This window comes from Schistosoma haematobium, chromosome ZW (genome assembly GCF_000699445.3).
Source record: "Schistosoma haematobium chromosome ZW, whole genome shotgun sequence".
NCBI classification, from domain to species: Eukaryota; Metazoa; Platyhelminthes; class Trematoda; order Strigeidida; family Schistosomatidae; genus Schistosoma; species Schistosoma haematobium.
This window is the reverse complement of record NC_067195.1, coordinates 50,972,972-50,999,021: the sequence shown is the minus strand read 5'-3', so window position 1 is coordinate 50,999,021 and position 26,050 is coordinate 50,972,972. Positions and strand designations below refer to the sequence as shown.

The following is a 26,050-nucleotide window of genomic DNA, read 5'->3' as shown; positions in this document are numbered from 1 at the left end:
AACTCAGATCCGGTGGTACAACATCATTAGTACTCGAAGAGGTGCGGTTTGGCAACACGAAAGTAATTTGCTATACATCAACAGGCCGACCGCGACCATTTATTCCGAAAACGTTGCGACAGAAAATATTCGAAAGCATGCACAACATGTCGCACCCAGGAATAAAAGCCACGATAAAGCTGATCAACGAACGATTTGTATGGACAAACATGAATCACGATGTACGTAATTGGACACAAGCATGCATGAAATGCCAAAAAGTCAAAGTACATCGCCATACTAGCTTTGCAGTGGGTCCGTTTTCACACCCAGACACTAGGTTTGAACATATACACATCGATACTGTAGGCCCACTGCCTGTTTCAAATGGATACAACTATATCTTTACATGCATCGACAGGTTTACACGATGGCCAGCAGCAGTACCGATAAAAGACACCTCAGCTGAAACGGTAGCCAAAACCCTAATTGAAAATTGGATTTCTTACTACGGCGTGCCAACAATTATCACAACTGATAGAGGAGCACAATTCGAAAGTCGACTCTTTCAACAGCTTACAGAACTCCTCGGTATTAAACGAATTCGAACCACGTCGTACCATCCAATGGCAAACGGAATGGTCGAACGCCTACATAGGCAGTTAAAAGCGTCCCTTACAGCCGTCATTGTTAACAACGATTGGTCTAATAAACTTCCTCTAGTAATGTTAGCTCTAAGAGCAACAATTAAGCAAGACATGGGATGTTGTCCAGCCGAGTTGGTATACGGAACTATTCTACGGTTACCCGGAGAATTTTTCACTCCAAGTAAAGGTGTCCCGACTGGTGTAACCGGCTATGTGCAACGCCTGAGAAAGCACATGAGCGACTTAAAAATAACACCTCCCAGACCACAACAACGACGAGTATTCATATCACAAGAACTGCATAACAGCACCCACGTATTCATTAGAAGAGACAAAGTACAACCACCTCTACAACCGAGTTACGATGGCCCATTTAAAGTGATAGAGAGGACGAATAAAACGGTTACCATAGAGAAAGCTGTGAAGACAGATGTAATTAGCATCGATCGAGTAAAGCCAGCTTTTATCGATAGCGATATTCATTCAACAAGTACAAACTCCTCTAAGATGGTCACACCAGCGAAACACGAGTCGCAAGAATCAACGACGTTAACGCGACAAAAAGACAAGACTCCGCTAACAACAAGATCTGGCCGCAGAGTAAGATGGCCCCAACAATATGTCGCTACGATTTTTTATTAATAATTTTCTACTATTTTAAATATTAATTATAACTTCCACTTCATTGTATACACACGCATTATTAAGCTCATGTTATACGCTATAAAACTCAACGTATCTTATGTACCCTAACACATATTCGTATAATTTTTGTTTAAAATGTAAAAACAATACCACATTCCTTCTATTTCTTGCTATTATTTTATATAACCTCACGGACGGGCACAAACCAAATGTACAGCACACACTAACTTCATCTTAATTTTGTATAAGCCATTTTTTCAAACGATTGTAACTACCCTATTCAGTTTTCTATTTTTTGTGCAAACACAAACATTTTCCCATATATCTTTGTTTGCAGGGGGAGCTATTATAGCGACTCACGTGCAATTGAGTTTAGTTCAGTCAAGGTCTTTTGTTGACCTATTTAATGGACAAAGTCATCCATGCTATAACAACTTGTTGTACTGTTATTATTATTGTGCTTGTATGAAATACATATGCTTGAACATTGTTTAGCGCCTACGCATGTATTCATTCTGCTAGCTTCATTATTAACTGCCTAATCTATTCGCTGACTCATCCATTTTCCTATACATATATATGTGTACATTTGCACCCATTCACTACAACTACTCGCTACTGCTACTGCTATAATCGTAGTTCGCTTGCTCATCCATTTTGCCTCTGCTGTCCGGTCCGAATTATCTGCTAAATAAACTGTAGTAGCTGCTTCTTTTTGCCTTCTGATTTCAAACATCGTTGAAGATTATACGATAACGGTTCGAGGGTGATTAGTTATCGAAGCACAGCCACTACAGACTTGATAGTTTTCAATGAAGTGGACATTGGGTACAAAGTTAATAAGAAATATATTTTTGAGATATCCTAGTAGGAAATTGTATTTCTAGCTTTGACACAAACTCATATTTGATCATCCTTTACAACTGATTACGACTTTCATAGCGTCGTCTCAAACCACTACTGCATAGACTTTTATAGTAATATTATTGTTTATTTTAAATCCTATTCCATAAATGTACATATCTTCAAACGAGTGCACTAAAAGTTGACGTTTTACTTAAAAGGTCGATACTCAATGGCTGGCTCCCTGACACATTATTTTTTATCTCTTTCAACTGTACATAAATTTTATTCTTAAACATCCACAAATTATAATTAGGACATAATATCTTGTATTACACCGAAATAAATTAACTATTGGATTTTAGTGGCCCGTGGATCTGACTCCTATTTAGATCGTATGAATGTTTGTTATCGCTGATTCTCGTATATCATCGTCGACTTAAGTCGCGTTAGTCAGTAATGGAATTAAATAAGTCAAAGAACGAGAATTGACCTGTGCATACATATCTTGTGTATATGAAGCGAATGAAACAGAGCAAAGTAAAATGACATGCAGGGAAGATGGCTGGGAAGCCAACTCCATTTTAGTCAAGCGTTACTCAATATTTATAGTCAGACAAAATAAAGCTACAGACATGTGATTAATGGAATAAGAAGGGCACATACGTATACGCTCATATAAAAACAATCAAGACTGACAAGCGAATAATTGACAAGGTCAACATATGACTCAAGTAGAATGGATAGAATGGAATGTCCGAAAGCTAGAGTAAGGTATATGGGCTTAAAGTAATGACTGACACTACAAGATTCATTTCGTCTTCACCAAGTATATATGACACAAACAAACTTGAGAATGTCACAGGTACTTCTAGTTTGACAACGCTTCAACCAGAAATACCTCCCAGAATTTAACCGTGCCCACCTAGTGAATCGGAAGTTAGAAGCGAGGAGGTTCGAAGATATATTTGATAGGCTATCAATATATCAAGGTGACTGACCTAAACTGGCTAACGGTTGTAAGAGAAGTTGAGCACGGCGTTCCCACTCGTGACCTTGCGTAGAAGGGCCTTCAGCTGGGTGAGTCCATTAAAATAAATGCAGTCAGCGTCCAATATCGAAGACTTACAGAGCTATTGACTTTGGGTATTTGTCCACCACTACAAAATGATGATGATTATTCTTCACATAAATTAAGATCTTTACTGCATCATTCTAAACAATAACTGCGCTGACTCTTATTCTACAACCGAGTTTTGCTGCACTGATGACTTGTTTTCTGGTTTATTTGTTTATCTAGCTATTTATGTTGTAATACATATCTTACCGTTCATTACCATTCTGTTTTCACAACCATGCTCGATTCGAGTGCGAATCACGTATGAAGTTGATAGTTTTCCAATCGTCTGTGACACGTCGTCACATCTTGAGCGGTAATTATATGACTGTGTCAATTAATTACTTATGTCCGTTGACCGTCGACGCTTGATTGTAAGAAATGTTAGGGGTGTGTGTTCACACGGTAGACTGTATTTCGTAACCATGGGTTAAACTGTTCAAATATTTTCGGATGGTGACATGATAAGTAATTGTGACACGAAATTAAGCTGACGTATTGGTTGGAAAAGAAGTAATTATATGCAAGAGGTGGAAAGTCTCACAAAGTGCAGATATGTACAGACGAAAACCATCACGAAAGTGACATCTTCTTATACTTTGGATGAAATTGGTTTATTCGGAGAAACACCAGTCATGACACATAATGATTGAAAGCCATTGAAGAAAAACAGCACCGTCATACTTTAGATAGTGCCTTAATCATTTGAGGCAAAATTTTAACCATTCAGAAGTACATGGGAAAAATAGGAACACAGAGATTTGGCCATCTGATGTCGAAGCGTATTATTATGACCTATTCGCTGCCAAGGCCATTTGACCATCAACGTCTTAAGGTCAGTTTAGAGAGGGATTTTCTAAGTTCCGTCAATTACCTTCAAATGTATGGAGGTTGATAATCAAAAGATCGAGCAGGACAACGAAGTTTCATCAGAACTATCTAATACCGGTGAATTTTTTTCACGACAAGACATTAGTGATAGAAAAGATGAGGACGAAGAAGAAGAGGAGGAGGAAGAGGAAGACAAAATTGTGGAGAAGTCACACAACAGCCGTTTCCATAAAAGAAATAAACGATTCCCAAAACAAATCGAAGGAGTTGACAATGCGTTCGTCGCAATAGAACCAAAATCTGGCAAGGAAGTCATATGGAACGAATGTATTCTACCTGAGAAGAAAACTGATAAAGAAGTAGTTATCGTTGATCAGTATTAATCTTAGATACTAGAATAGATACCTTTCTTTGATCAAAAAGCTGAAGAAAAACTCCCATCCCTTTCTTGTGCGTTTTCTAGACGCTTGGGTGTCAAAGACAGAAGAAGGACCGCGCAAGCTGGTCTTCATCACTGAGCGTCTCGATGAGTGTACATTAAAACAGTTTTTGTGCAATTCTGCGAAAAATAACCGCGTTAGTATAATAACCGCTTTTATGATCTTTGTAGCTATGGAACAGACACGTTGGTCAGCTCCTCTCTGTTCTGATGTTTCTCCATCGCCTTGGTGTTGCTCATGGTAATCTGACTAAGGAGTCAATATACTATCAAAACTCGGGAAACCTGAGAGTCGGATTGTGTAAGCCTTAATCCTTCATTAACTATTTGTGTTTAGTTGCTCTTGGTAAATGTCTAGACCAAAAGTCTGAGGCTTTCGATGTATATTCTCTTGGTGTTGTCTCTCTGGAGGTAGACAAAAATTTAGGTCATGTTTTTTAAAATAACTTTAGATTGCTGTGTGGACACCCACTGAATTTCCACCAAATTTGGACTTAACTGAGAGATGTCAACAAATGATTTCGCGATTGGACAACAATAATCAAAAAAGCTTCATTGAGGCGTGCTTCGATACTGGGTCCACAACAAAATGTCTCATCAAGCGATTGCTTAATCATCCTGCTGTTACAGAAGTGCCAATTTTGAAGCTGTTATCGGCCAGAATGATTGTTAACTCAAGTAGGGTTTGCTCTTACTATGTTGATGTATTACATTATGCTTACATAGATTCTATCTGTCAATTTGTACTATCGAACCCTGATACATTTTCGGTTGTTACATATCATAACATTCTTATCTGTTAAGTACTTTTTTGCCTGCTATACCTCATTAGCTTCAGTTATCTCATCCTCTGTATCATGCATAGTTCAGCAGAAGGCTGATTCGTGAGTTTGTGAATAAACCCCAACGTAATATATGTTGGTTAGCAGTTTTGTATAGGGTAACATACGTAGTTTGTGTTTTTAAGATCCCTGACTTGTCATTTTGAATTCTAATATACTTCGCTTATTTCCACATTAAGTGTATAGTTTGGAAGACTGTTCATATGCAATAATGTCTGAAAAAATAGGTCCGCAGAATGAAAAGCATAAAATAAGTTTGAAACTCGGGAACCGGTTGTAGATAAAGAGTGCATATCTGCCATTGCGATCAGTTCTTAGTCTTGCCACCGAACGTCTCCAACTATTGTGTACTAAGTCATATTCAAGTCGAGTTTGTCAAAGGTATAGTGAGTCAACAAGAGATTCGTCAGATGAAACTAGCTAATAGTTTTCTGAATAAATAAATGTGGCATAACCGTACAATGCTACCAGTAATAATAATATTTTAGATTACTACTCGAACAACAAGTTTTCTTTGTCAAAACTACACCTAGTTGATAATGCAGACCACAAAAACCCAGGATTGTTGCAAACTATGTAAGATGTCTAAAGTCGACCATTTCTGTGATTCTACCCAGGGATTTGTGGGCCAATACATCTATTCTCTGCCCCTCAATGGTATCATAAACGTATAACCTGCCAACTTTTATAATCTTATTAGACAACATCACTTGATGTAAAAGTTGATAGGACATCATATTTAAAATATAACCATACCACTAAACGGTGCTTGAAGATGTGGTTATTGACTGAATGGCCTTAACTGTCCAAACGCACTTTTGAATAGCTCGCTATCACTTTCACGCTGTTTCCACCCAACAGAAAAACTATTCTTATATTCCCGTTTCAGAAAGGAAAATGTTTACGAGCTTAGAGAACTATATTTTACCCTGTTCTCATAGATTCTTCGAAAAATCAAGAACATTCCTTACTATCAGTTTTCATTTTATTGTTTTCACAACTAGATTTGAACAACTCTAATTCGCTGAGTATGTACCTACAGAGAAATTGAGAAACAAGATATGCATCGTGGTGAACGATGATAATATATGATAGTCTAATTAACCATCTATCTACCGTTTTATCATTTGGTTTTCATTGATTTTAACTAAGGTCGGAATACCATTGGCCGGTAAGCTTAGTAAGAAACAGTTTGCCGTGAAACAAAAGGCCAACTGAGATTCAGTTAGCAATCAGATCTGGTTGGTAACATCATAGCTGCAACAGCTGCTATAGTTTAGGTACAGTCTCAGTCACTGTCCCAGTGAAACCAAAATATTACCCAAGTTTCCATTTTCAGTTGAAATGAGATATCTCAGTTTGTAATTTCCAGGACATATACCATCGCGGAATTACCTCTGACTTATTTGTTATACATTGATAGATAGTATTTCATAGTTGTTTTGGGTGCTCAGTATATCCTTTTTAGGTTGTTTATATAGAATGGTTTGTAATGAAACACTATGTTGTTGATCCATGTAGATATTTCCGTTGTTGCTTATCATTTCACAATAATACTAAAACTGTATAGCATATGGTTTGTTTAGAAGCCACTTATTTCACAAAAGAAAAAGATAATACATGAATGTTCATACCAAAGCAAGTTAGATATTAGCAGTAAACTTCCTTAATTGTGTGTAAATATTGAGCCAGTCAGTAAATTACTGTGTATTTATCTGTGTATCCATTTGTTCAAAGTGATTTCCGTTTCTAATGAGGATGGCGGTACGAATGAACCGACAGGGTTTGTCAGTCTATTAAAGGACTATCTCAATCGTTACGAGGACGAAACTGTTATTATGGAAGTTCATTTTCCACATGACGATGTGGTCAAGTCTAAGTCATGGAAGGATTTTCGATCAAACTTTACTCTTACCTCCAAATACCTTGAAGACGTCAAGTAAGCTTTCTGTATTCTTTTCACTAATAGTTTTCCTCACAACCGCTGCTTACTTGTCCTGCTTGAGCTTCCAAATTTGAAATATGGTGGTATTTAGTTGATTACTTAACTATCATTGTTACTTCATTTCGAAAACTGTCAATCTCTACAGGTATCTGTAATTCAGGTCACACCTATCATGTTTTTTATAAGCAGAGACTCTATGAAGAGATCAAAGAACAGTTACAAGAACTGCTTAGCTGCGAACATCTGAAACGTTCATTGCTGGGGACTACTACTACTGAATACTGTCATAAAGTACCATAGTGATTATTGCTAGACTGCATACTAAACCAAAAATGCTGGATTTACCGGCCTCAGTCTAAGAATCTTTACTAAAAAACCAGCTTTCAGTTTATACTCATTATATTCAAGTTTAATGAAATGGTGAAAGTTTTTACTAAAAAAGGAGAGTAGAGTTTTGTTCAGCGCATTTACTAAGTAGCAAAAGAGTAGTAAACACTTCTCAGCTAAAGTATTTATTGAGGATTCCCCGGTTAATAGTGGATGTATTCTATAATATTGAGCCAAATGACATTGAAAGTATGTATCAAAACTCGTGTTGATGTCTACTGCTAGGATTTAATAGAAAAGCAGTATGATAATCTGACATGATAATGTACCACTAAAAGCTAGAAAAAGCGATCAGCTGTTTTGTCCTTAATAGTTTGTTATTCGTCTCCTATATGAAATTAGTCTCACCACTTCTCCAAAGTATAACCACCTATAGCTCACTTTATTTTCCTCAAAACCCTTTGTCAACAAGTTTCCCCATGACTCATATTTTCATATCGTATATTTTATTCTCTATTTTTGTACTAACAATGTTAGAAATGGATTCTATCCGTTATTCGGATGCCACTGGGATGCTTATCAAGGAGAAGAGGAAGATAGTACATTTCCCAATTATTCAGGAGTCTCAGGGTTCCCTTCTAGTAACGGCCTTACAAGTAATCTGTCAAATGCAAGTGGTACTGTCAAAAACGATCCATCTGCTTCTGTTGGAAATTCTTCTTGTACATCAGCCACTCCAAGTGCTTGTGCTTCGTGTAAAAACTCTACTGCATCAAAAATTACAGATTTAGCTATTGGCTCGCAGTTGGCTCCAGAGGATCTGGTTGTTATGCAATCTGAAGATGCCGCAAAAGGTTTGATGGTTATTTTGTCTGCTTTGTTTGTTGAGTTGGTGACATTTATAGAGCTTTCTATATAAGTATTATCCACATATACATGCATGGGATATTTTTATTTGGAAAGTTTTCTAATAGCTTCTTTGTTATGTTGAATATATCAGTAATAATAATGCGTATATTTCACCATAACGTGATATTTCACTTCATATTTATCAATAGTGACCTATAATATATTCTTAATCCTATAAACCTTGTTTGCGGCTTCGTTTTAGGTTGCTTTTCCTCCAATGCATATGCATCCCAAGTAAATCCAACTAACCATATGTCACAAATCGATTCTAGTTGTTCATCTAAGGTGATTGATAATGACTTAAAAAAGAATGATTGTTCATTTTCAGTTGGTGAGGTAATCGGTGTAGCTTTTATTCCAAAGACTGATGAAGATATTCACCCTTTGTCTAAGGCAGCGCCTTCAGTGAATGCACCCCGACCATTGGAATTGGGTCAGGCAGATTTTAAATTTCCTGACAAACCTTATGGTAAGAATATTTTAGTTTCCTTGTTTACACCCTGTTTGAATACCATGAATTTTTCTTAGGATTTTAATTACAAATGGAAGCATTTGTTGTAGAATAGTCACCACTGTGCGGATGTTCCGATGTCTTGCGTCTACTGAGGATTATTTGTAAAAAATTATTAGATATGAAATAATAAACATATGAAAACCTCCAACCCTCACAAATAGCGATCTCAGAGCATTCTATCTCGTAAACTTAGCTACTACACTTACATGGTGCTAGACCTTATCTATTATGGTAACAACCATTTGGTATATGTTTGTCCCGACCGTTGTTGCTACCTTGACGTGGTGGTTGGGCTTGCCTATCGTGATGAAGCAACCGAGCTATACTGGCTGGAACAACCGTTCCTCAAGGTCCTACCATGTCAGACAGGTCGGTTGAAGAGCGGTAAGACTAAAAGCAACAAACCCAAGGTCCGAAGGCGAAGTCGTACTGCTGACTGTACAGAGGTGTGACAGCAGTAAGGTGTTTCCTTCAGACAACCAGCATGACAGCGATGCTGCCTTCCCACAAGGAGGGGTGGGGTTAGAAAAGGTCGACCCTAAAAATGCGCGCCTCACTTTACCTCACGGATTTCCGTCCCCGGCGGTAAGGCCCTTTGAAGAACGGAGCTAACACGTCAAAAACCTCCCACGAAAAGGCCGTGCGCGACCGGCCTCAAGCAGTTGTCCCTTGGGCACTGCGGTCACGCTCTCAGGTCACTGAGACCGCCTCTAATCCAATTTCCTTTTCAGGTACCTCCAGAAGAACCCTTCCACGGTGTGGGCAACCGGGAAGTGATAACCGCCCTCATACCTCTAACAGCACCCAGGACCACTGTATTCATAATCAACCTTCCTCTTCAATTCCTATTATTCCTCCTACATCGACTTTCAACCCTAAACTTCCTCCTTCGGCTTCCTCCTCAAGTTTCACCATAGCCAACAATTCTAGTGCTCAAAACTCTGTCCCAGGTCTACTGAAACCTCGCTCCAAACTACACATTGGAGCTTTCAACGTACGCACTCCATGTCAAATCGGTCAGCAGGCTTCCTTGGCTAAAACCCTAGAGTCTCTTTCCATTGATGTATGCTGTGTCTCCGAAACACGCATACAGGATTCCAGTGTGGTCATTCACTTGACCTCACCTCGGCAAAACGGAGAGCCAACGAGATACACCCTACGTGTATCTGGTGACCCGATGGCCAGTTCTCGTGGACTGGCAGGTGTAGGCATAGCACTAAGCACGAGGGCGGAACAAGCACTGTTAGAGTGGATTCCCGTCAACAGTCGTTTATGTGCTGTTCGGCTAAACGGCTCCGTAAAAACTCGGAAGGATAGGGACACACGTCGTTGCCTTTTCGTCGTTTCTGCCTACGCTCCCACTGACTGCAGCTCAGATGATTTGAAAGATGAATTTTACAAAAAGCTCTCCGAACTTCTTCAGAAAGCTAAACGCTCAGACATAGTACTCGTAGGGGTGACTTTAATGCTCAGATAGGTAGCTTAAACCAAACAGAAAGGCATTTAGGTGGATATTTTAGCATTCCGGCACAGCGAACAGATAATGGTGACCGTCTCTCGCAACTGTGCTCAGACAATCGCTTATTTTTAGCAAACACAAATTTTAAGCATAAGGAAAGACATCGTCTAACGTGGCGACCGCCTGCACCAAGCCAACGATGGACTCAAATAGACCATATTGCCATCAGTCATCGTTGGAGAGGGTCGGTACAAGATTGTCGCTCATTCTGGAGTACCTGCTTGGACTCCGACCACGCCCTAATACGGGCACGCATCTGCTTGCGCCTTACTGGACGCAAAAAAGCCACATTAAAAAGACCCATTAGAACTGAGTTGAGTAACGAGAAAACCAAAAGTAGGTTCCAGGAACAACTAAGGTCACGATTAGGTAGTTCTGAAAACGAGGTTGACCCAGTTGTTGCTTGGAAAGCCATACAAACAGCTGTGGAAACAGCAGTGACATCTATCAGTGATTTAAACCACAGGGTTACAAAGAACCAGTGGATTTCTTCAAAGTCTATCACACTGATGGATTCTCGTAAACTCGTCCCATCAGGTTCCGAACATGATGAAGAGCGACAACAAATCAGATCTAGGTTAAGAAAAAGTCTAAGAAACGACCGTGAGCAGTGGTGGGCAATGAAAGCAAAAGAGATGGAAAAGGCGGCGACTATAGGGAACACAAGACAGCTTTACAGACTAATAAAAGAAACTGGAATTAATAAGTCAAGTGTAAGTGGGATTATATCGGAAAAAGACGATACTCTCATCTGCTCCCAGTCCAGACGTTTAGAACGATGGGCGGAACATTTCAGAGAACAGTTCAACTGGCCTTCAGCTACTCTACAACTACCCTCCATTCCCAGACAGTGTGAATGGAACATTGAAGTAGGTCCCCCAACTCTTGCTGAAGTTCAAAAGGCTATAGTTAATCTGAAACGAGGAAGGGCAGCTGGTCCAGATGGACTGGCTCCAGAGGTCTTTAAGGATAGTGGTCCAATTTTAGCGATTAGGTTGACTAATATTTTAGCTAGGATCTGGGAGTTAGACGTTATCCCATCTGACTGGTCACAATCACTTGTCGTCCCAATATATAAGAAAGGGTCAAAATCATCCTGTGACAACCACAGAGGGATTAGTTTAACTAATATAATATCTAAAATACTAGCTTCGATAATTATCAGACGCCTAACTAAGACTCGTGAACTGCAAACACGAGAGACTCAAGCTGGCTTCAGACCTGGTCGTGGCTGTATCGACCACATATTCACCATTCGTCAGATTCTAGAACACAGGCATACTTATCGGCGTCCGACAATGGTGGTCTTTCTCGACTTAAAAGCAGCATTTGACTCGGTAGACCGCGAGATTCTGTGGCAGTGTCTGTCATTGAAAGGCGTACCTCAGAAGTACATAAACCTTGTGAAGGCTCTTTACTCGAACACTACTAGTCGAGTCAGAGCTTATGGCGAACTGTCATCTACTTTTGCAACCTCAAGTGGTGTCCGTCAAGGCTGTCCACTTTCCCCATTTTGTTTAACTTCATCATAGATCTACTGATGGAAATAACTTTCTCGTCGACTGAATTCTCGGGTATTGATCTCCATCCAGGAGGTCCACTTATCGACTTAGAATACGCAGATGACATAGTCCTGTTTGGTGAAGACGCTGACAAAATGCAGAGTCTTCTGGTAGCACTGAGCAACAATGCCAGAATGTTTGGAATGCGCTTCTCTTCCTCTAAATGCAAGTTGTTGCTTCAGGACTGGTCTGCGTCAACACCTGAACTAAGGATAGGGAGTGAAGTAGTCGAACGCGTTGGCAACTTCACTTATCTTGGAAGTCTGATCAGCCCTAATGGGCTGGTATCGGACGAAATCTCAGCACTGATTCGAAAAGCTCGATTGGCTTTTGCCAACTTGCGTCACCTATGGCGAAGGCGAGATATCCGTCTATCAATAAAAGGACGGGTATACTGCGCGGCAGTCCATTCTGTTTTACTTTACGGCAGCGAAACATGGCCATTAAGAGTAGAAGACACTCGTAAGCTATTAGTATTTGACCACAGATGCCTTAGAAATATTGCTGGCGTCTGCTGGGATCACCGGGTAAGTAATAGTGAGGTTAGACGCAGGGTATTAGGAAATGATGGTAAATCAGTTGATGAGGTTATAAATCTTCATCGACTGAGATGGTTGGGCCACATGTTACGTATGCCTGAACACCGATTACCACGACGTGCAATGCTATCCGGTATTGGAGACGGTTGGAAGAAAGTTAGGGGCGGCCGAACCAAAACGTGCCATCAGTCCACAAAGTCACTAACTTCTAGTCTGAGCCATGTTGGTAGATGCAGACTACTTGGTTGGGGTCCGCGTGACTATCGTAACCAATGGTTGGAAACTCTTGGTGACATGGCTCAGAATCGATCACAATGGCGTCGGTGTATACACTCCCTGTCTTCCCTTAAACTAAGAGATTAAAATCACTTCATATCTTTCTTTCTACGAACCAATTCTTTCTTCTTGTACTATATCTCTATATGTAATCTTTCTCTTACATATTACTACCTTTGACCTAACCACTGCTGTGAATCCGGTGTTCATCTTGTTGTGCTGATGCGGTATGGCAACCTGGACCGACGCACATATGTGCCTGGTCCTACGTTGTAGCTGACTGACTGACTGACTGGTATATGTTTGTTGAAACTTGTTATCTGAAACATTTCCATGCTAGCCAGGTTAGTTAAAAATGTTTAATTAATATATTATTACACTCAACGTATCTGAGGTCGTGAGTAAACGTATCTTCCGAATGTTGATATTTATTAATATGATGCTTCTTGAGGATAATCAGCATCTCCATTGATGGTGTTTTCCACAAACAAAAGTAACCACCTTCAGAATAACACCCCCTTTGTTTTAGGGACTTTCCGTACTTCAGGTCGGAAAACTGAAAATGTTCTTAGAATAAATAAGAACAATTTTCTCAAAAACCATGTATAAATGACCTTAAACAGTTGTCTCTTGGGCTGCCTAGTTACACTTCCAAACATAAAGACATAAGTAGTAATCTGGTTAGTATCTCAGGATTTTTAGAGGAAGTGTCATCACATAGTGTAGGCAAACAAGAAATGTCGATTGATCTCTTGCTTTCAGAAGGAACTGGGCCCACTCGTCTCACCACTAGTACCACGTGTTATCATTATCTTATAACCTCAATCCTCTGTAATCGTTATTTTCCGAAACTCACTGTCAAATATAGAAGCCGTAATAATTTTTCATTAACAACGCCTCTAGACATCAGTTATCTGTATAATAGTTCCAAATGCTTTGGTGTCTTTCTCAGTAGTTTGTTGAAAGTTGCGTCCTATCTTAACGGTCTTTATTTTAATCTATTTAAACCGATGTAAATTGGTACAAAAGAGTACCCAAGTATGCGCTACACAAGTTGTCATTAAATTTGTGTATGAGCTGGGATATTGTACGGGTACCCAAACCTATGCATTTTATTTTCTTAAAGTGCCACTTTCTGAGCCTTTGATTTAGAGGTCTAACTCACAGGTCAGTGGAACAACATTTGGAGATGAGGTCGTATGTTAGCCGGTGTCCAAGAATACGTTCGTACTTCATTTGTATCCTCAGGATCCTGAAGCCCATGTCCCCTTTGGTTTGGAATCAGGGTTTTCCAACTCCTATTGATGGATCTGTGTCCGTATTAAAGTAATTTCTCCTCTCGGTCTCTGGCTTCGCTAGACAGACCACTTCAAATGACAATTAAACTGTTACCCCAGCAACGTCGATCATACTGTAATGTACTTGATTGATTTCTGAGTCTCACAATTCCTCTTCAGTTTCACCATCGATAACATCCTAGAAACAGCCTTAGATGGAGAACTCAGTAGTATGTGTTGCTAGGATAAGGACTTTTTGACTTCAATTATACGCATAACGTCGTCGTATTGTGCGATAATATACATGGTGTACAAATCTCAATCAGTTGGCAGTTAGTGTCATTAAGTATAGATTGTACTTTGCACCTAAATGCAAGGTGCTTTCAAATGATTAGAAGGAGCTTGCGCTTTCATTCACCGTTTTGGTGAAACATTGGAAGTAGTCTGAAAGTTCACATATCTGGATAGTTGTGTAAGTGAATTATGAGATCGATCTGTATGTAAGGAAAACTACAGTGATGTATGACACTGGATTATTTTTGGTGCTATAGTGATGTTAGTGTGTCCGTAGGATGTTGAATTTACGCGTCTGTGAGGGCACATTTGCACCGTACTTGTGAAACCAGGCCTCTTCGGGTTGGGAATGTTCGGTGACTATTCGGTCACTGTTGCTTCTCAAGGATCGCTCACACTCAGTGGCGAAATCATGCTCTGATGAAATACCATTCTTGTTTGTCTCTCTTATTACTTCTTTCCTTCACAATAACATTTCATCTTTGTGTTGCATTCTGTTTTTGGTCCCCACTATACTAAAATTCGTTATAAATTAAATATATGGTGTCAATCATGTTATTCAGTAGAGTAACGAGTTTTCCAGCCATATTCTCACATCTTGACCTCAAGTTATTGCGCTGTTGTGTATTGTTTGAAACATAAGGATGGTGCACTTTCAAATACTTTTTTGGTGTCTTTTTCACGTGTCGAGTGTAAAAGGAGGTATGTAGTTCAGTTAGTGAGAAAGGCTTTAGTACTTATCGGATCTATGGTAATGATCGCGTATGTTCACAATGATATCTGAGTGGCTACTAACGATTGTTTTATGTAGTACGACTGGACATTTCGTTATCCTCATTCTGTTTTCAAAATCATATGGCTGCCTTATATTATGCACTTTGAACATTGAGAGCATACACCTACATTAGTCTGAATAGCTATAGATTAGGACACTCGTGTGACAATTGAATGTATCATTTTGTTCCTACTAGTTGTTTTATGCCTATTCATATGATCAATTATGACCTTTTGTCCACGTACAATTTCCATATGTGTGATTGTATGTTTGTTTATCCTACTTATCAGCTATTTACTCTGCATAAACTCAACAATTGACGCAGTGTTTTCCACATCAATCCACACACCACACAACGTAATCCATATACTACATAATTCATGCTCGTGAACCTCATACATCATACGTTTGGCTTATTGAGTCGGAGTGTCTGAAATACCACTATCCCAAGAACACTTTGTGTCAGGCTTCTTGATATCAAATTACCAGGTTTAGGTGATTACACAATAGGATCGGTCTAGGAAATATACGAAGTTAATGGGAACCTGGAACAACTGAATTCAGGTTTACCTACTAAAAACTGAAGCACTTGTTAAGTGGTAGAGAAGCTGAATGGTTGGTTGTTTTATTTTCAAAGAAGATTTTAACCATTCACTTGACAAATAGGAATATGTCGGCTAGGCTAAGCCAGTTTCAGGGTGATATATCCTGACGAGAATTATGAATGGTAACTGTTGGGGTCTGTTTATGGACTAATACTATAAATATATTTTTACTGTATAATTGTTAAGTAACTAAACTATGTACATTCATATTCCTCTTATTATAAGCTTTATTTTGACCTATAGACTATTATTATCTGATTTGCCATTCTTAAGTTGTGCCTAGTTTATTAATTACCGTCTTCCACAACCACAGCCACTTTTGTCTAGATCTTGTACAAATGTTATTTTCTATTTTATGTTGTGATGTTGTCTGTTTGGCTCGTATATAAGCCCAGTATGTTTGAAATATATTATTCGTATAGCGGAGGTTGAAATTGGTGTTCTGAACTCAACAGGCAGGGCTAGACAGGAAGAAGAATCGATAAGGACTCTGGACTGCCCGTATGGGTTTATGCGTCATTGGTTCGGTCGATAAGTCACTATTCTCTAAATAGCGGTATCATTATGTTATATATTACTAGGGCAGAAGGTCACAAGTTATAACACATGGAACATTTTGACACCTGTCATTGTAGAACTGACTAAAATAGTTAACATTTTGATAGAGCATGGGAAAAAATGTAGTATTTCGGATAATTTATTACGTTACATAGTAGTGTGAAACTATTATTGTTTCCTAAGTATCCCAAGATATACTACTTACTTTTATTTTTCTTTTTTTTATACCAGCTTCAACTTTGGACTATGTAGATGAAAGTGTAAGTTCCAAGTCTTATTTTCTAATTTTCCCTCTTGATTTATTCTAAACTTTCATATATATACACCTACCGTTTTTGTTGGGTTTCGTACGCATCTATTTGGATGTAAGTCATTTACTTAGTATATAAGTTTATGAACTAGTCTTTAAGGGGCATTTCAGTTGCTTAAGGAGCAGTAATGGTACCTGACTGCTTTAAGCCAAAGTAATTGAAATAGGCTTTGAACATGGGATCTATTGATTAGAAGCTATGTTCCATCGCTCCGCTGATATCTATGTACGCTAAAAGTGTTTATTATGTAAATTTGTTTATAAAAAGGCTGTTTCAAATAAATCTAAAGACACTATATTGTGTGATATTTCAATATTTTTTGCATATAAAGTTCATATTGTTTACCAAAGCATCTGTTTTTATATCATTGTTGTCTTTTAATGTAGTGGTTTGGGACTTCAGCCTTATAAAATACTTGGAAGGTAGGTGATTCTATTCGAAAGCCTGCTGTTGCCCCATAAAATTCTGCAGTCCTTAAATGACAAAACGCGATTTCGTTTATTCAGTTGTACTGTTGTATATCAGACTAGATAAAGATGTCAAATCAATTGATGAGTGGGTTGGAATACATATTACATGTGCCCAACCACATAATCTATGGCTGTGTTTGATAGTGTAGGAGCGGGTTAGAATAAAGGTAGAGGCTGTCAAACCATTAATTCATGAAGTCATTAACAGTTGAATTAAGCCTTATAGCTAGGTGCAGAATATCTGGTTAGGGTTTGCTCGGTTGTCGTAACCATTGGTTAGAGACGTTGGGTGATATAGCTGAGAATCAGTCATAATGGTTCACATACATTTTCCCTTTATTTTAAATTACTTGTACCTTTCATCCTACAAATTCATTCTTTCTCTAATCATATTTTGCATACCTAATCTCTCCCACTGCCATTAATACTGTTACTACATCTATCGCATTTTTCTTGATAATTTCACATTACTGTCCTGATATGGTGTAGCTACCTGGATCAATACACTTGTGTCAAATGCTGCTTTGCTTATGACTTACATATCAGGTCAGATATTCTATATACACAACAGTTAGTTTATTGGTTACTCAATTATGATTAACATAATTTTAGTATTATGATTTATTGGTATACGTTTAACCGAACTAAATTGAAAACTACATAATAAGTCACTTTTATATTCTGACCGGTTTCGGTGGTAATATTCTGCGATTTAAGAAAAAAAAACACTAATTAACTTCATTAGCATTCATCCTTTAGCCACACCGTAGGTAATAAGTACTAGTGATACTATCCGGCTACTCAAACCGAAGTAGGTAGTTTGGATTAGTGAAGCGAATTTAGAAACTTTGATAACTAATATAAACACATAAATCCATGTACATGGCTATAAACTATTGATATTTGTTTCCAGGTCATAACTGCTCAGATGTTATTCTGTAAGATAAACTTTGAAACCCCACCATAAGCTGTACTTGATCGCCCCACTTAATCCAACTTTCGAGTGCATGAAATTACTAAATGTCATAAAATCCATGAAGTATAAATACATTTTATTTGATAATTAATCTTTTTACAAACCTAAAATGTATGTCTTTTTTTTGTCAAATAAAACTATGGTTAATTATCTGTATGCTAATCTTAGCTCATCGGTAATAGGTAGAGTCAATTAAAACAATGTATACTATTCATACTCACTGTTCATTGTTTATTGCTATGATACATGTCACATATAATTTCTTTTCACCATATTTTAAACGAAAATAAGCGAGAGAGTTTTCTTTCAAAAAGAAAAACAATTGAACACTTCTTTGAAAAACAATGAATGACCTTTAATACTGCACAAAATTTGCTTCTCCATTATTTCCACTCATTTATTTATTTATTTGAACACATAAATATTGGTACAAGAGGGCACCACATATATTTGCGCCACACATCCACTCATATTTATCATATGCTTAACAACAGTTTTATTTCTTCATCAAGTCAGCTATTCTAATGTGATTTATAACAACCAAAGTCGAATGAGTTCATTTTCATTGTCTTTATACAACTATGCACGGAATTGATTTTTAAAAAAATTGTATTTTAGGATAGAATGATTTGAAATTAATTTAGAACTCTATGTAAATTAATAAAACTTAAAACTTACTTTTAATGTTATTCACCCTATGGTTCGACTGTACAACGTGAAATGTTACATGGTTTCGAAGTTAAAAGTTTTTTTTAAAGAAAATTATCTCTTTCATATAGTACTTTGATTCATCTTTTAATGTTAATTCATGATAAGTGTCTTTAAGTTAACCTAATCTAGAAACTTACTCAACTGATTGACATAAATTTATTTCTACTTTGTGAATTATTAATTAGGCTTAGTAGTTTAAATAAAAGTTAGTTATTCAAATTAGTTTGACTGTTATACTTTAATGCGTAATCCTAAAATAAAACAATATAACCGTTCACTTCTTTCCAATATCCCATACTCCTTTTCGAAACCGATGTCAAATATCCTTTAACACAGTTTTCTTTTTAAATTATCAGTAACTACCAGTCTACTAACTAAGAAGAAATATGCTGTAGAATTATATGAGATAATCTTATTTGTTTGAATTACATTCTCTATTCATCCAATCGGATTCAATAAATCTTTACGAAAGTAGGAATTCATCTGAGAATTCAGTCAAATATATTTAATAACTTATATACCTATATTTACAAAACACAGACGTTATCATTTGACAAAATAAAGACTGTGTATACATGTAGTTGCATATTATTTCAAAACGGTCTACTATAAGTACCAAAAGAACAATGTTTCATGGGTTGCATGTTTTACCTCAGGGTCAATAATAAAGTGATCAATATTTTCAATTATATTTTATATGTATGTTTGTACGTAAAAGGTATTATAACTATCGTTTTATGTAATCTCATTGATTATTCACACTCTATTTTTTTTTACTTATCATGTTCATTAAATTTATATCTGTCCTGACTCTATCTCAATAGCATTATCTGTTTCACGTTTTTATTATTTTTTATAAGTCTAAATATTTTGTTTGTTTTTTCTTTGTTGCTTAAATGGTGAAATTAATTCAGTATTAAGCAATAAAAATACACATCTAGTACTTCTGTATTCTCTGTCTCACCATCATAATTCTAGGACTCTTTTTCAATTCAGAAAGTGTTTAAAATATCAAGTATTGACTTCTCATCATTGTATGCTCGTTTATATAGTTGCATAGTTTCTATACATTAATGTATCCGAGTAACATCATTCTTCAAAAGAAAGAATCTACTTGTTAAAGCAGTGAAGTATGTGTTACAGTGTGATCATCCAACTAACAAGTCCCAGATAAAAAGAAGTGTGCGTCGTGGGTTCTACCGCTAGCCATATTTCATATATATTTTTAAAAACCAACTTATTTGTCAATTTGAATTTTTGAAATACTGTATTTGATTAATCCTCCATTGTTCAAAAAATGTCTCCCTTAACAGTACGACTGTTATATCTTTATACCCGATTAATTATATCACGCGATACAATCGACAGTTAGAGACACTGACTTATACGACCAAACCAATGACGCATGAACCCATACGAGTAGCCTAGAGTTTCTATTGGTTCACCGAGATAATAGCTTCTTTCCTAAACCAGCCGGTCTAGTCCATAACGCCAATGTCAACCTTCGCGATACGAATCATATATCTCAGAAATACTGAGTTTATATATAAACAAACCAGACCGCGTCATACCATAAATAGAAAGTAACAATTATACAAGGATCAAACCAAAAGGTGACCGTGGTTGTGAGACACTGTTACTAAGAAATTGGTAATAACTCAAGAACGATAAATCGTATGATAATAGTCAATAGGAATTCATCTCTGTATAATTCTTCACACAAAAGCGTAAATTTAAAACAACTGTTCATTGAATAAAATATACAATACTTACCTAGACATCTTTACCTGAATACTGATAATTTATGTACTTTTCGTTTATTTATTTATTTCAAAAACGTTCACTGACTATGATGCGCATTTTGTGGTCCTTGAAGAGTAAATAGATTGTTGTTAAGCACCAGATTATCAAGTACCGGCTCAAAAAGTTTTGAATATACAGCGTTATGTGCATAGTATTTTCTACAAAATCCGTGGTCATTACATTCATGTACTGCCACTTTGCTATGACACCATTTACGACCTAGTTAACCAGCTACAAAACTGAACATTTAAATATCTCATCGAAATAAACATTCAACGAAACTATGACTTTTTGAACTGTACCATATGTGAAGATGAGAACTTTCCGTTGGGAATCCATGTGATAAGTATAACCAATTGTTCGAGATGTTGAGTGAAAATAGCTCAAAACCAGCCACAGAGGAATAAATTCATTTATTCTTTGTTTTTAAATCTTGAGTTTTGGTATCATTTTAAACTTTTATTCCGGTCATTCATTCCTGCTTCTCTTTCATAGTCATAGACATTACTATCACTTTTACTTCTATACTGTTCACCTTGTTAATTTCGTTTATATAGTGTATATATAGTGTAGCTATTCGAGCCATTGAACATTTTTGACAAGTTCTACAATTTTTAAACCCAATAACATGCCATTTAATGATAAATATTTTACATGTAACCATAGGTCAATCAAACAAATGATAGAAAGTACAAGGAAGCGAAAAATCCATAGTACTAGCACCACCATTGGATTCGAAAATAGATTAGACTGATAATTCTTTATGTATCATGCATTCACCTAGAATTTTATATAGATTATTATTATTTTTCCTCAGGAATCCCATGGTCATGGTCAAACAATATCTGTACTTGATGAACATGATGGTTGTTTATCATCACCAAAACAAAATAAATCTCTACTTATATCTCCGAATTGTGAACAACGATTCGATTTTGTCATTGACACTCAACAGAAAGAAGTAATAAATAATAGTGAAGCTGTTGCTGTAAATGAGAAAACATCTGAAGGCTTCACATTATCCGATAAACAGGACAATCTTAGCCCGGGACCAGAAGATGATGACGGTGAGGTTGATGAGGAAGATGATGATGATGATGATGATAAAGATGAAGACGATGATAACGAAGATGATGATGACGATGATGATGAAAAGCGTGTGGTAGAACCGGTTGAACGCTATGAACCGCAAACAGTCCATGTTAATCCACCAGAACGTGCACCAAGCCATCCAGCTTTATTTACACACTGTCAGTATTTGTATGTGGGAGCCGGCCGTTGGCAAGTTTATGTCCAAATGTGGTTTGTTGAAGATCGTTTAAAAAGGGAGGTAAGATGTATGTGACACCATATTTTACAAAACGTATAGTGTATATACTTTCATAAGTTTATGTATGTATGATTTCACACAGAAAAACTAGTATTCATAATCATTATCATTAGGTCGTTTATTATCCAATTGAATGAAACTCATGACTCTCTTTAGCTTACCAAAAATAGTAAGGGTAATGAAATGTGTCACTGATGGCACATGGTTCATGTTGAACAAATTTAACTAGCGTCATTTTTTAATGCAGTAGTTTTAGATAAATGTTAGTACTTGCCAATTTTGTAAAACTCGTCCCGTTTCAAAATCATACATAGACTCTCTGAGTTTCTCATATATATAAATTCTTCTCCTCTGGTTTAATTAATTTCTTAGTACACACGGTTTTCTAATGAAAATTTGGGGCATCTATTTAAAAGCAGTTCATTAGTTAGCATCGAAACTATTGTTCAGTGTGAAAATATTCTTAATTTTTGATTAATATCAACTGCGAAGCAAGAGACCAATGTGCACATTTGTTTTGCCTCATTTTGGGATTGTGCAATATTACGCGTGCTCGGTATCGTACAGTGTTGGAACTACTTCCCTACGAAGCTGTACTGAAGATGACAACTGAACTAGCATCAAATCCACAACAACGTAAAGTCGAGCTGTCATTATAATAAATTATATATATATACAAAGAGAGTGACTTACAAATGGTAAACGTCGTCTACTTCGTCCACCACATATGTTCAGGAAACGCTCAATTTATACTATAAAATTAAATGGCTTTATGCTGCAGTGTGCATATGACTTTATAAATAATTTATTAAAATAATCTTGGTGCTTCTTTTTGAAGTTGTGTTAAGTATATTTTAAATGGGATCTTTCATACATCCTGACCCCTTGATAAATTTAAACAAAGCTAAAAGAACAAGATTAGCAGAATAAAGTCGATTTCGTGACTATATATCATGATTTCTCATCAGCTACTAACGGTCTAAAGTTACAATAATTATAAACAAAGTTATACATACTCTCCACCTTTATTTGGGCACGTTACAATCAAGCCCCTGTTGTTTCTAAATGGTTTTAGTTGATTTCTATGCTCTTTTGTCAAAGGACTTTTACCTGTTAGTTTTGCGCTAATATACTAGTTGCAGCTGTCGATAAGAATGAATTTAAAACGTTGGAATTCCTGGTTAGAAACTAAACTAAGACCATTTGTCCGTTTGGTTAGATTTTCTAATCGATCATGCGTGTGAATTGCGTTAATTGTTTCATTTGTCACAGAATTTTATCCCTAAAGATAAGGGTTCTAGTTGTACATTTATTAAGGATACTGAAGAATAACTAAACACATATCTCTCAGGATTTAGTCGGAAATTTATGTCGTGCTCCTGTGGTTTTTAAACTTTTAGTGAGTTCCGATATTAACTTTTTATACTGTAGTAACTTATTCGGTGAAAATATGTTGTTCATCAGGTGATAACTCATATAGTACAGGAGATCTTTGTGAAATTTTGAATTCTAATAGCGAGATGTGTGAACGAATAGAATCGATATTATTTTTTGCATGGCGTTTAAGAGTAAAGTAAAGCTCCTAACCGAAATATTGAAGACGACTGTCTATCCGTAAGCCGATGTAAAATCTGCAAAATGGTGAGACTTACTACTCTTCTGGCACCTAGGTAACTTATCCATATTATTCAAAGTGGTCTTATATCGAAGTGAAGTTAAGCTAGCAATAAGTAGGGCTTCACACAGCCCAACTCATACTTATCGAGGTTGACGTTTTACCAAAATACATGTTAACGAGTGTGCCACATCCCACCTCATCTGTCAGTTTACATGCATGTGCAGACACACATACATAGGGAAGAGCAATTGTGGTACGCATGTCAGAGTGATTGGACAAATTAATTCCAATGGTTGAACAAGAGCACACAAGATAGAAAATCATCTTTCTCCATTATGAAACATTTAGTGCGAACGCGTTATGTTGTTGATATCAAATCAGTCTTTGTAGTGTTGTATAAGTGCTCAGGGGTGCATACTAAGATCTAATGGAACCCTCTAGGCAAAATTCAAACCCCTTTATGTGCTCAGAAATATTATGTTCTCACCTTGTACCTACCCTGAAAATATTGATTTATTATTGATTATGGCGTGATAACATTGTTTTTCTTGTGTTTGACTAATTTGACCTTTAATTTTTCGTAAATAAATATCTTAATAAGTATGTGCGGTTAAATTGTTCACAATGTATTACACAATTATGCATCACATAGTTCTGATAAACTTCGCCCTTTCGTTGCACCATTCAAATCATACAGTAAGAAATTAAGTCAAAAAATATAAACAAAACCAATATGAGGGTCATTAGTACCATGGTAAACAAAGGGTTTGGTCACACCGTATCTGGGTATAAAAAGCAGGGTTGGAATCATGAACTCCGATAGTACAGAAAAGTCAACAGATTAATTGCTGAACGTCTGGTCAATTGTGGTCATCTACCTCCACCAGAATCTTCATCCAAAATTATTTTTAAACATAATTTTCTGAAGTGAAATATAAAATTACTGTCTAGTTGAACTTTGTTTTCAGTTAATATTATATCTTCGCCTTGTTAATAATGGCTATGACGTCGATGAAAAACACCTTAATTTATTTGCTAACGGCATTTATGTTAAGCAAATAACTTAAACCATGTCAACTAACTGTTACTTGTTCACGCCCTTCAATCAATATGCTTTTATTTGTACATGTAAATGACTATACCCACATTCATGTGAGTCATCAAACAAGGAGGCCAATTTTGTATAGAACAAAGTTGTTCATAGTTGGAACTTATTAATTATGGTTATTACCTTCGTAATCATTTTAAGTTATTTGGCATTCCCAAAAAATTACTTTGAATTATGAAAAATAGATCATTAAATAAATTTCTAAAATTATATTGTTTCACTTTCGGAGTTAACTTCTCAACATCCATTTAATTAACCAGTGACAATAGTTTAAGTTGTGATCCTCCTTCAAATAACTAACCGGAAGAGAGTTTTACAGTAATAGTTCTTCTTGAAGATTGATTAGTATATAGATGATTGTTTAGTTGATTTCTTTATGCAATGCTACATGGACTTATTAATCAGTATTTTAATTATCAATTAAACTGATAAAAAAACGTCAAATTTACACTTGTTTAGTTTGGCAGTTATTTTATACTGTTTTTAATGTTTTATAACCCGCTTTCCTTTATATTTATTTATAAATAAATGTCCCCTAAGATTAATATTGTCTGCAAGGTTTTACGACTCTACGATGCCTGTCATCATAGCAGCTAGTGCTTCAAGTCAAAGTGGAAGCGCAGTTATATCACGTTTATTCAAAGACGAGGAAGGGAAAGTAATCAGGTCTGCTTGATGAACACTGTCTCCAGCAGAGAGAAAATACAGCTAGATAGGTGAGACAACTACTCTGGTCTTTGCAGTCCGCCGGTTTATAAGTTTATTTCTGATCAAATATTTATTCTACTAGCAGATCATAAGCCGGAGTTTCAATATTCCTGCACACACGTCCAATCTACTAGAGCGTTGGGGCTGATCTCTTTAGGGTATGACTTCGAGATCCAGTGTCGTGGCACACAACTCTTCAAACAAGTAGTTACCTATTCAGAGATTAGTTTACTGAGGAGGGAAAAGTCATGACTGCGCTTTTCACAGAAGAATACTTAGTGTCATTTGTTTAACTCTGTACGGGCTCGCCAATGTCAGTTATATAAATTTAATATACAGTGAGTACTGATCCACTAATTCTGCTTAATGTTTTAAGAGAACTAGACTTTATATATCACTTCACCCCAACATTCTGTGTGATTGCCTTTATATATTACTATTATACGTTAATACGATCGGTGACCACGATTAAACTACCACTAGACTAGACACGATCGATGTGTTATACACGAACGGGGATGACATTATATCAGATACACAATTCAAGAATAAATATAGAGAATCAGAGTATA

General features: G+C 36.7%; 1 protein-coding gene across 1 annotated transcript; it reads left to right on the top strand.

Moving 5' to 3' along the window:
• Positions 1-4,054: 4,054 nt before the first annotated feature.
• NRBP1_2 (Nuclear receptor-binding protein) lies at positions 4,055-22,948 on the top strand. The gene is made up of 10 exons (XM_051211677.1): positions 4,055-4,421; positions 4,459-4,638; positions 4,673-4,802; positions 4,839-4,912; positions 4,954-5,179; positions 7,081-7,282; positions 8,153-8,469; positions 8,727-8,993; positions 16,675-16,703; positions 21,532-22,948. Exons 1-10 carry the CDS (start codon positions 4,116-4,118, stop codon positions 22,057-22,059), a joined length of 2,259 nt encoding a protein of 752 aa, XP_051071766.1. The 5' UTR covers positions 4,055-4,115; the 3' UTR covers positions 22,060-22,948.
• The last annotated feature ends 3,102 nt before the right edge of the window (positions 22,949-26,050 follow it).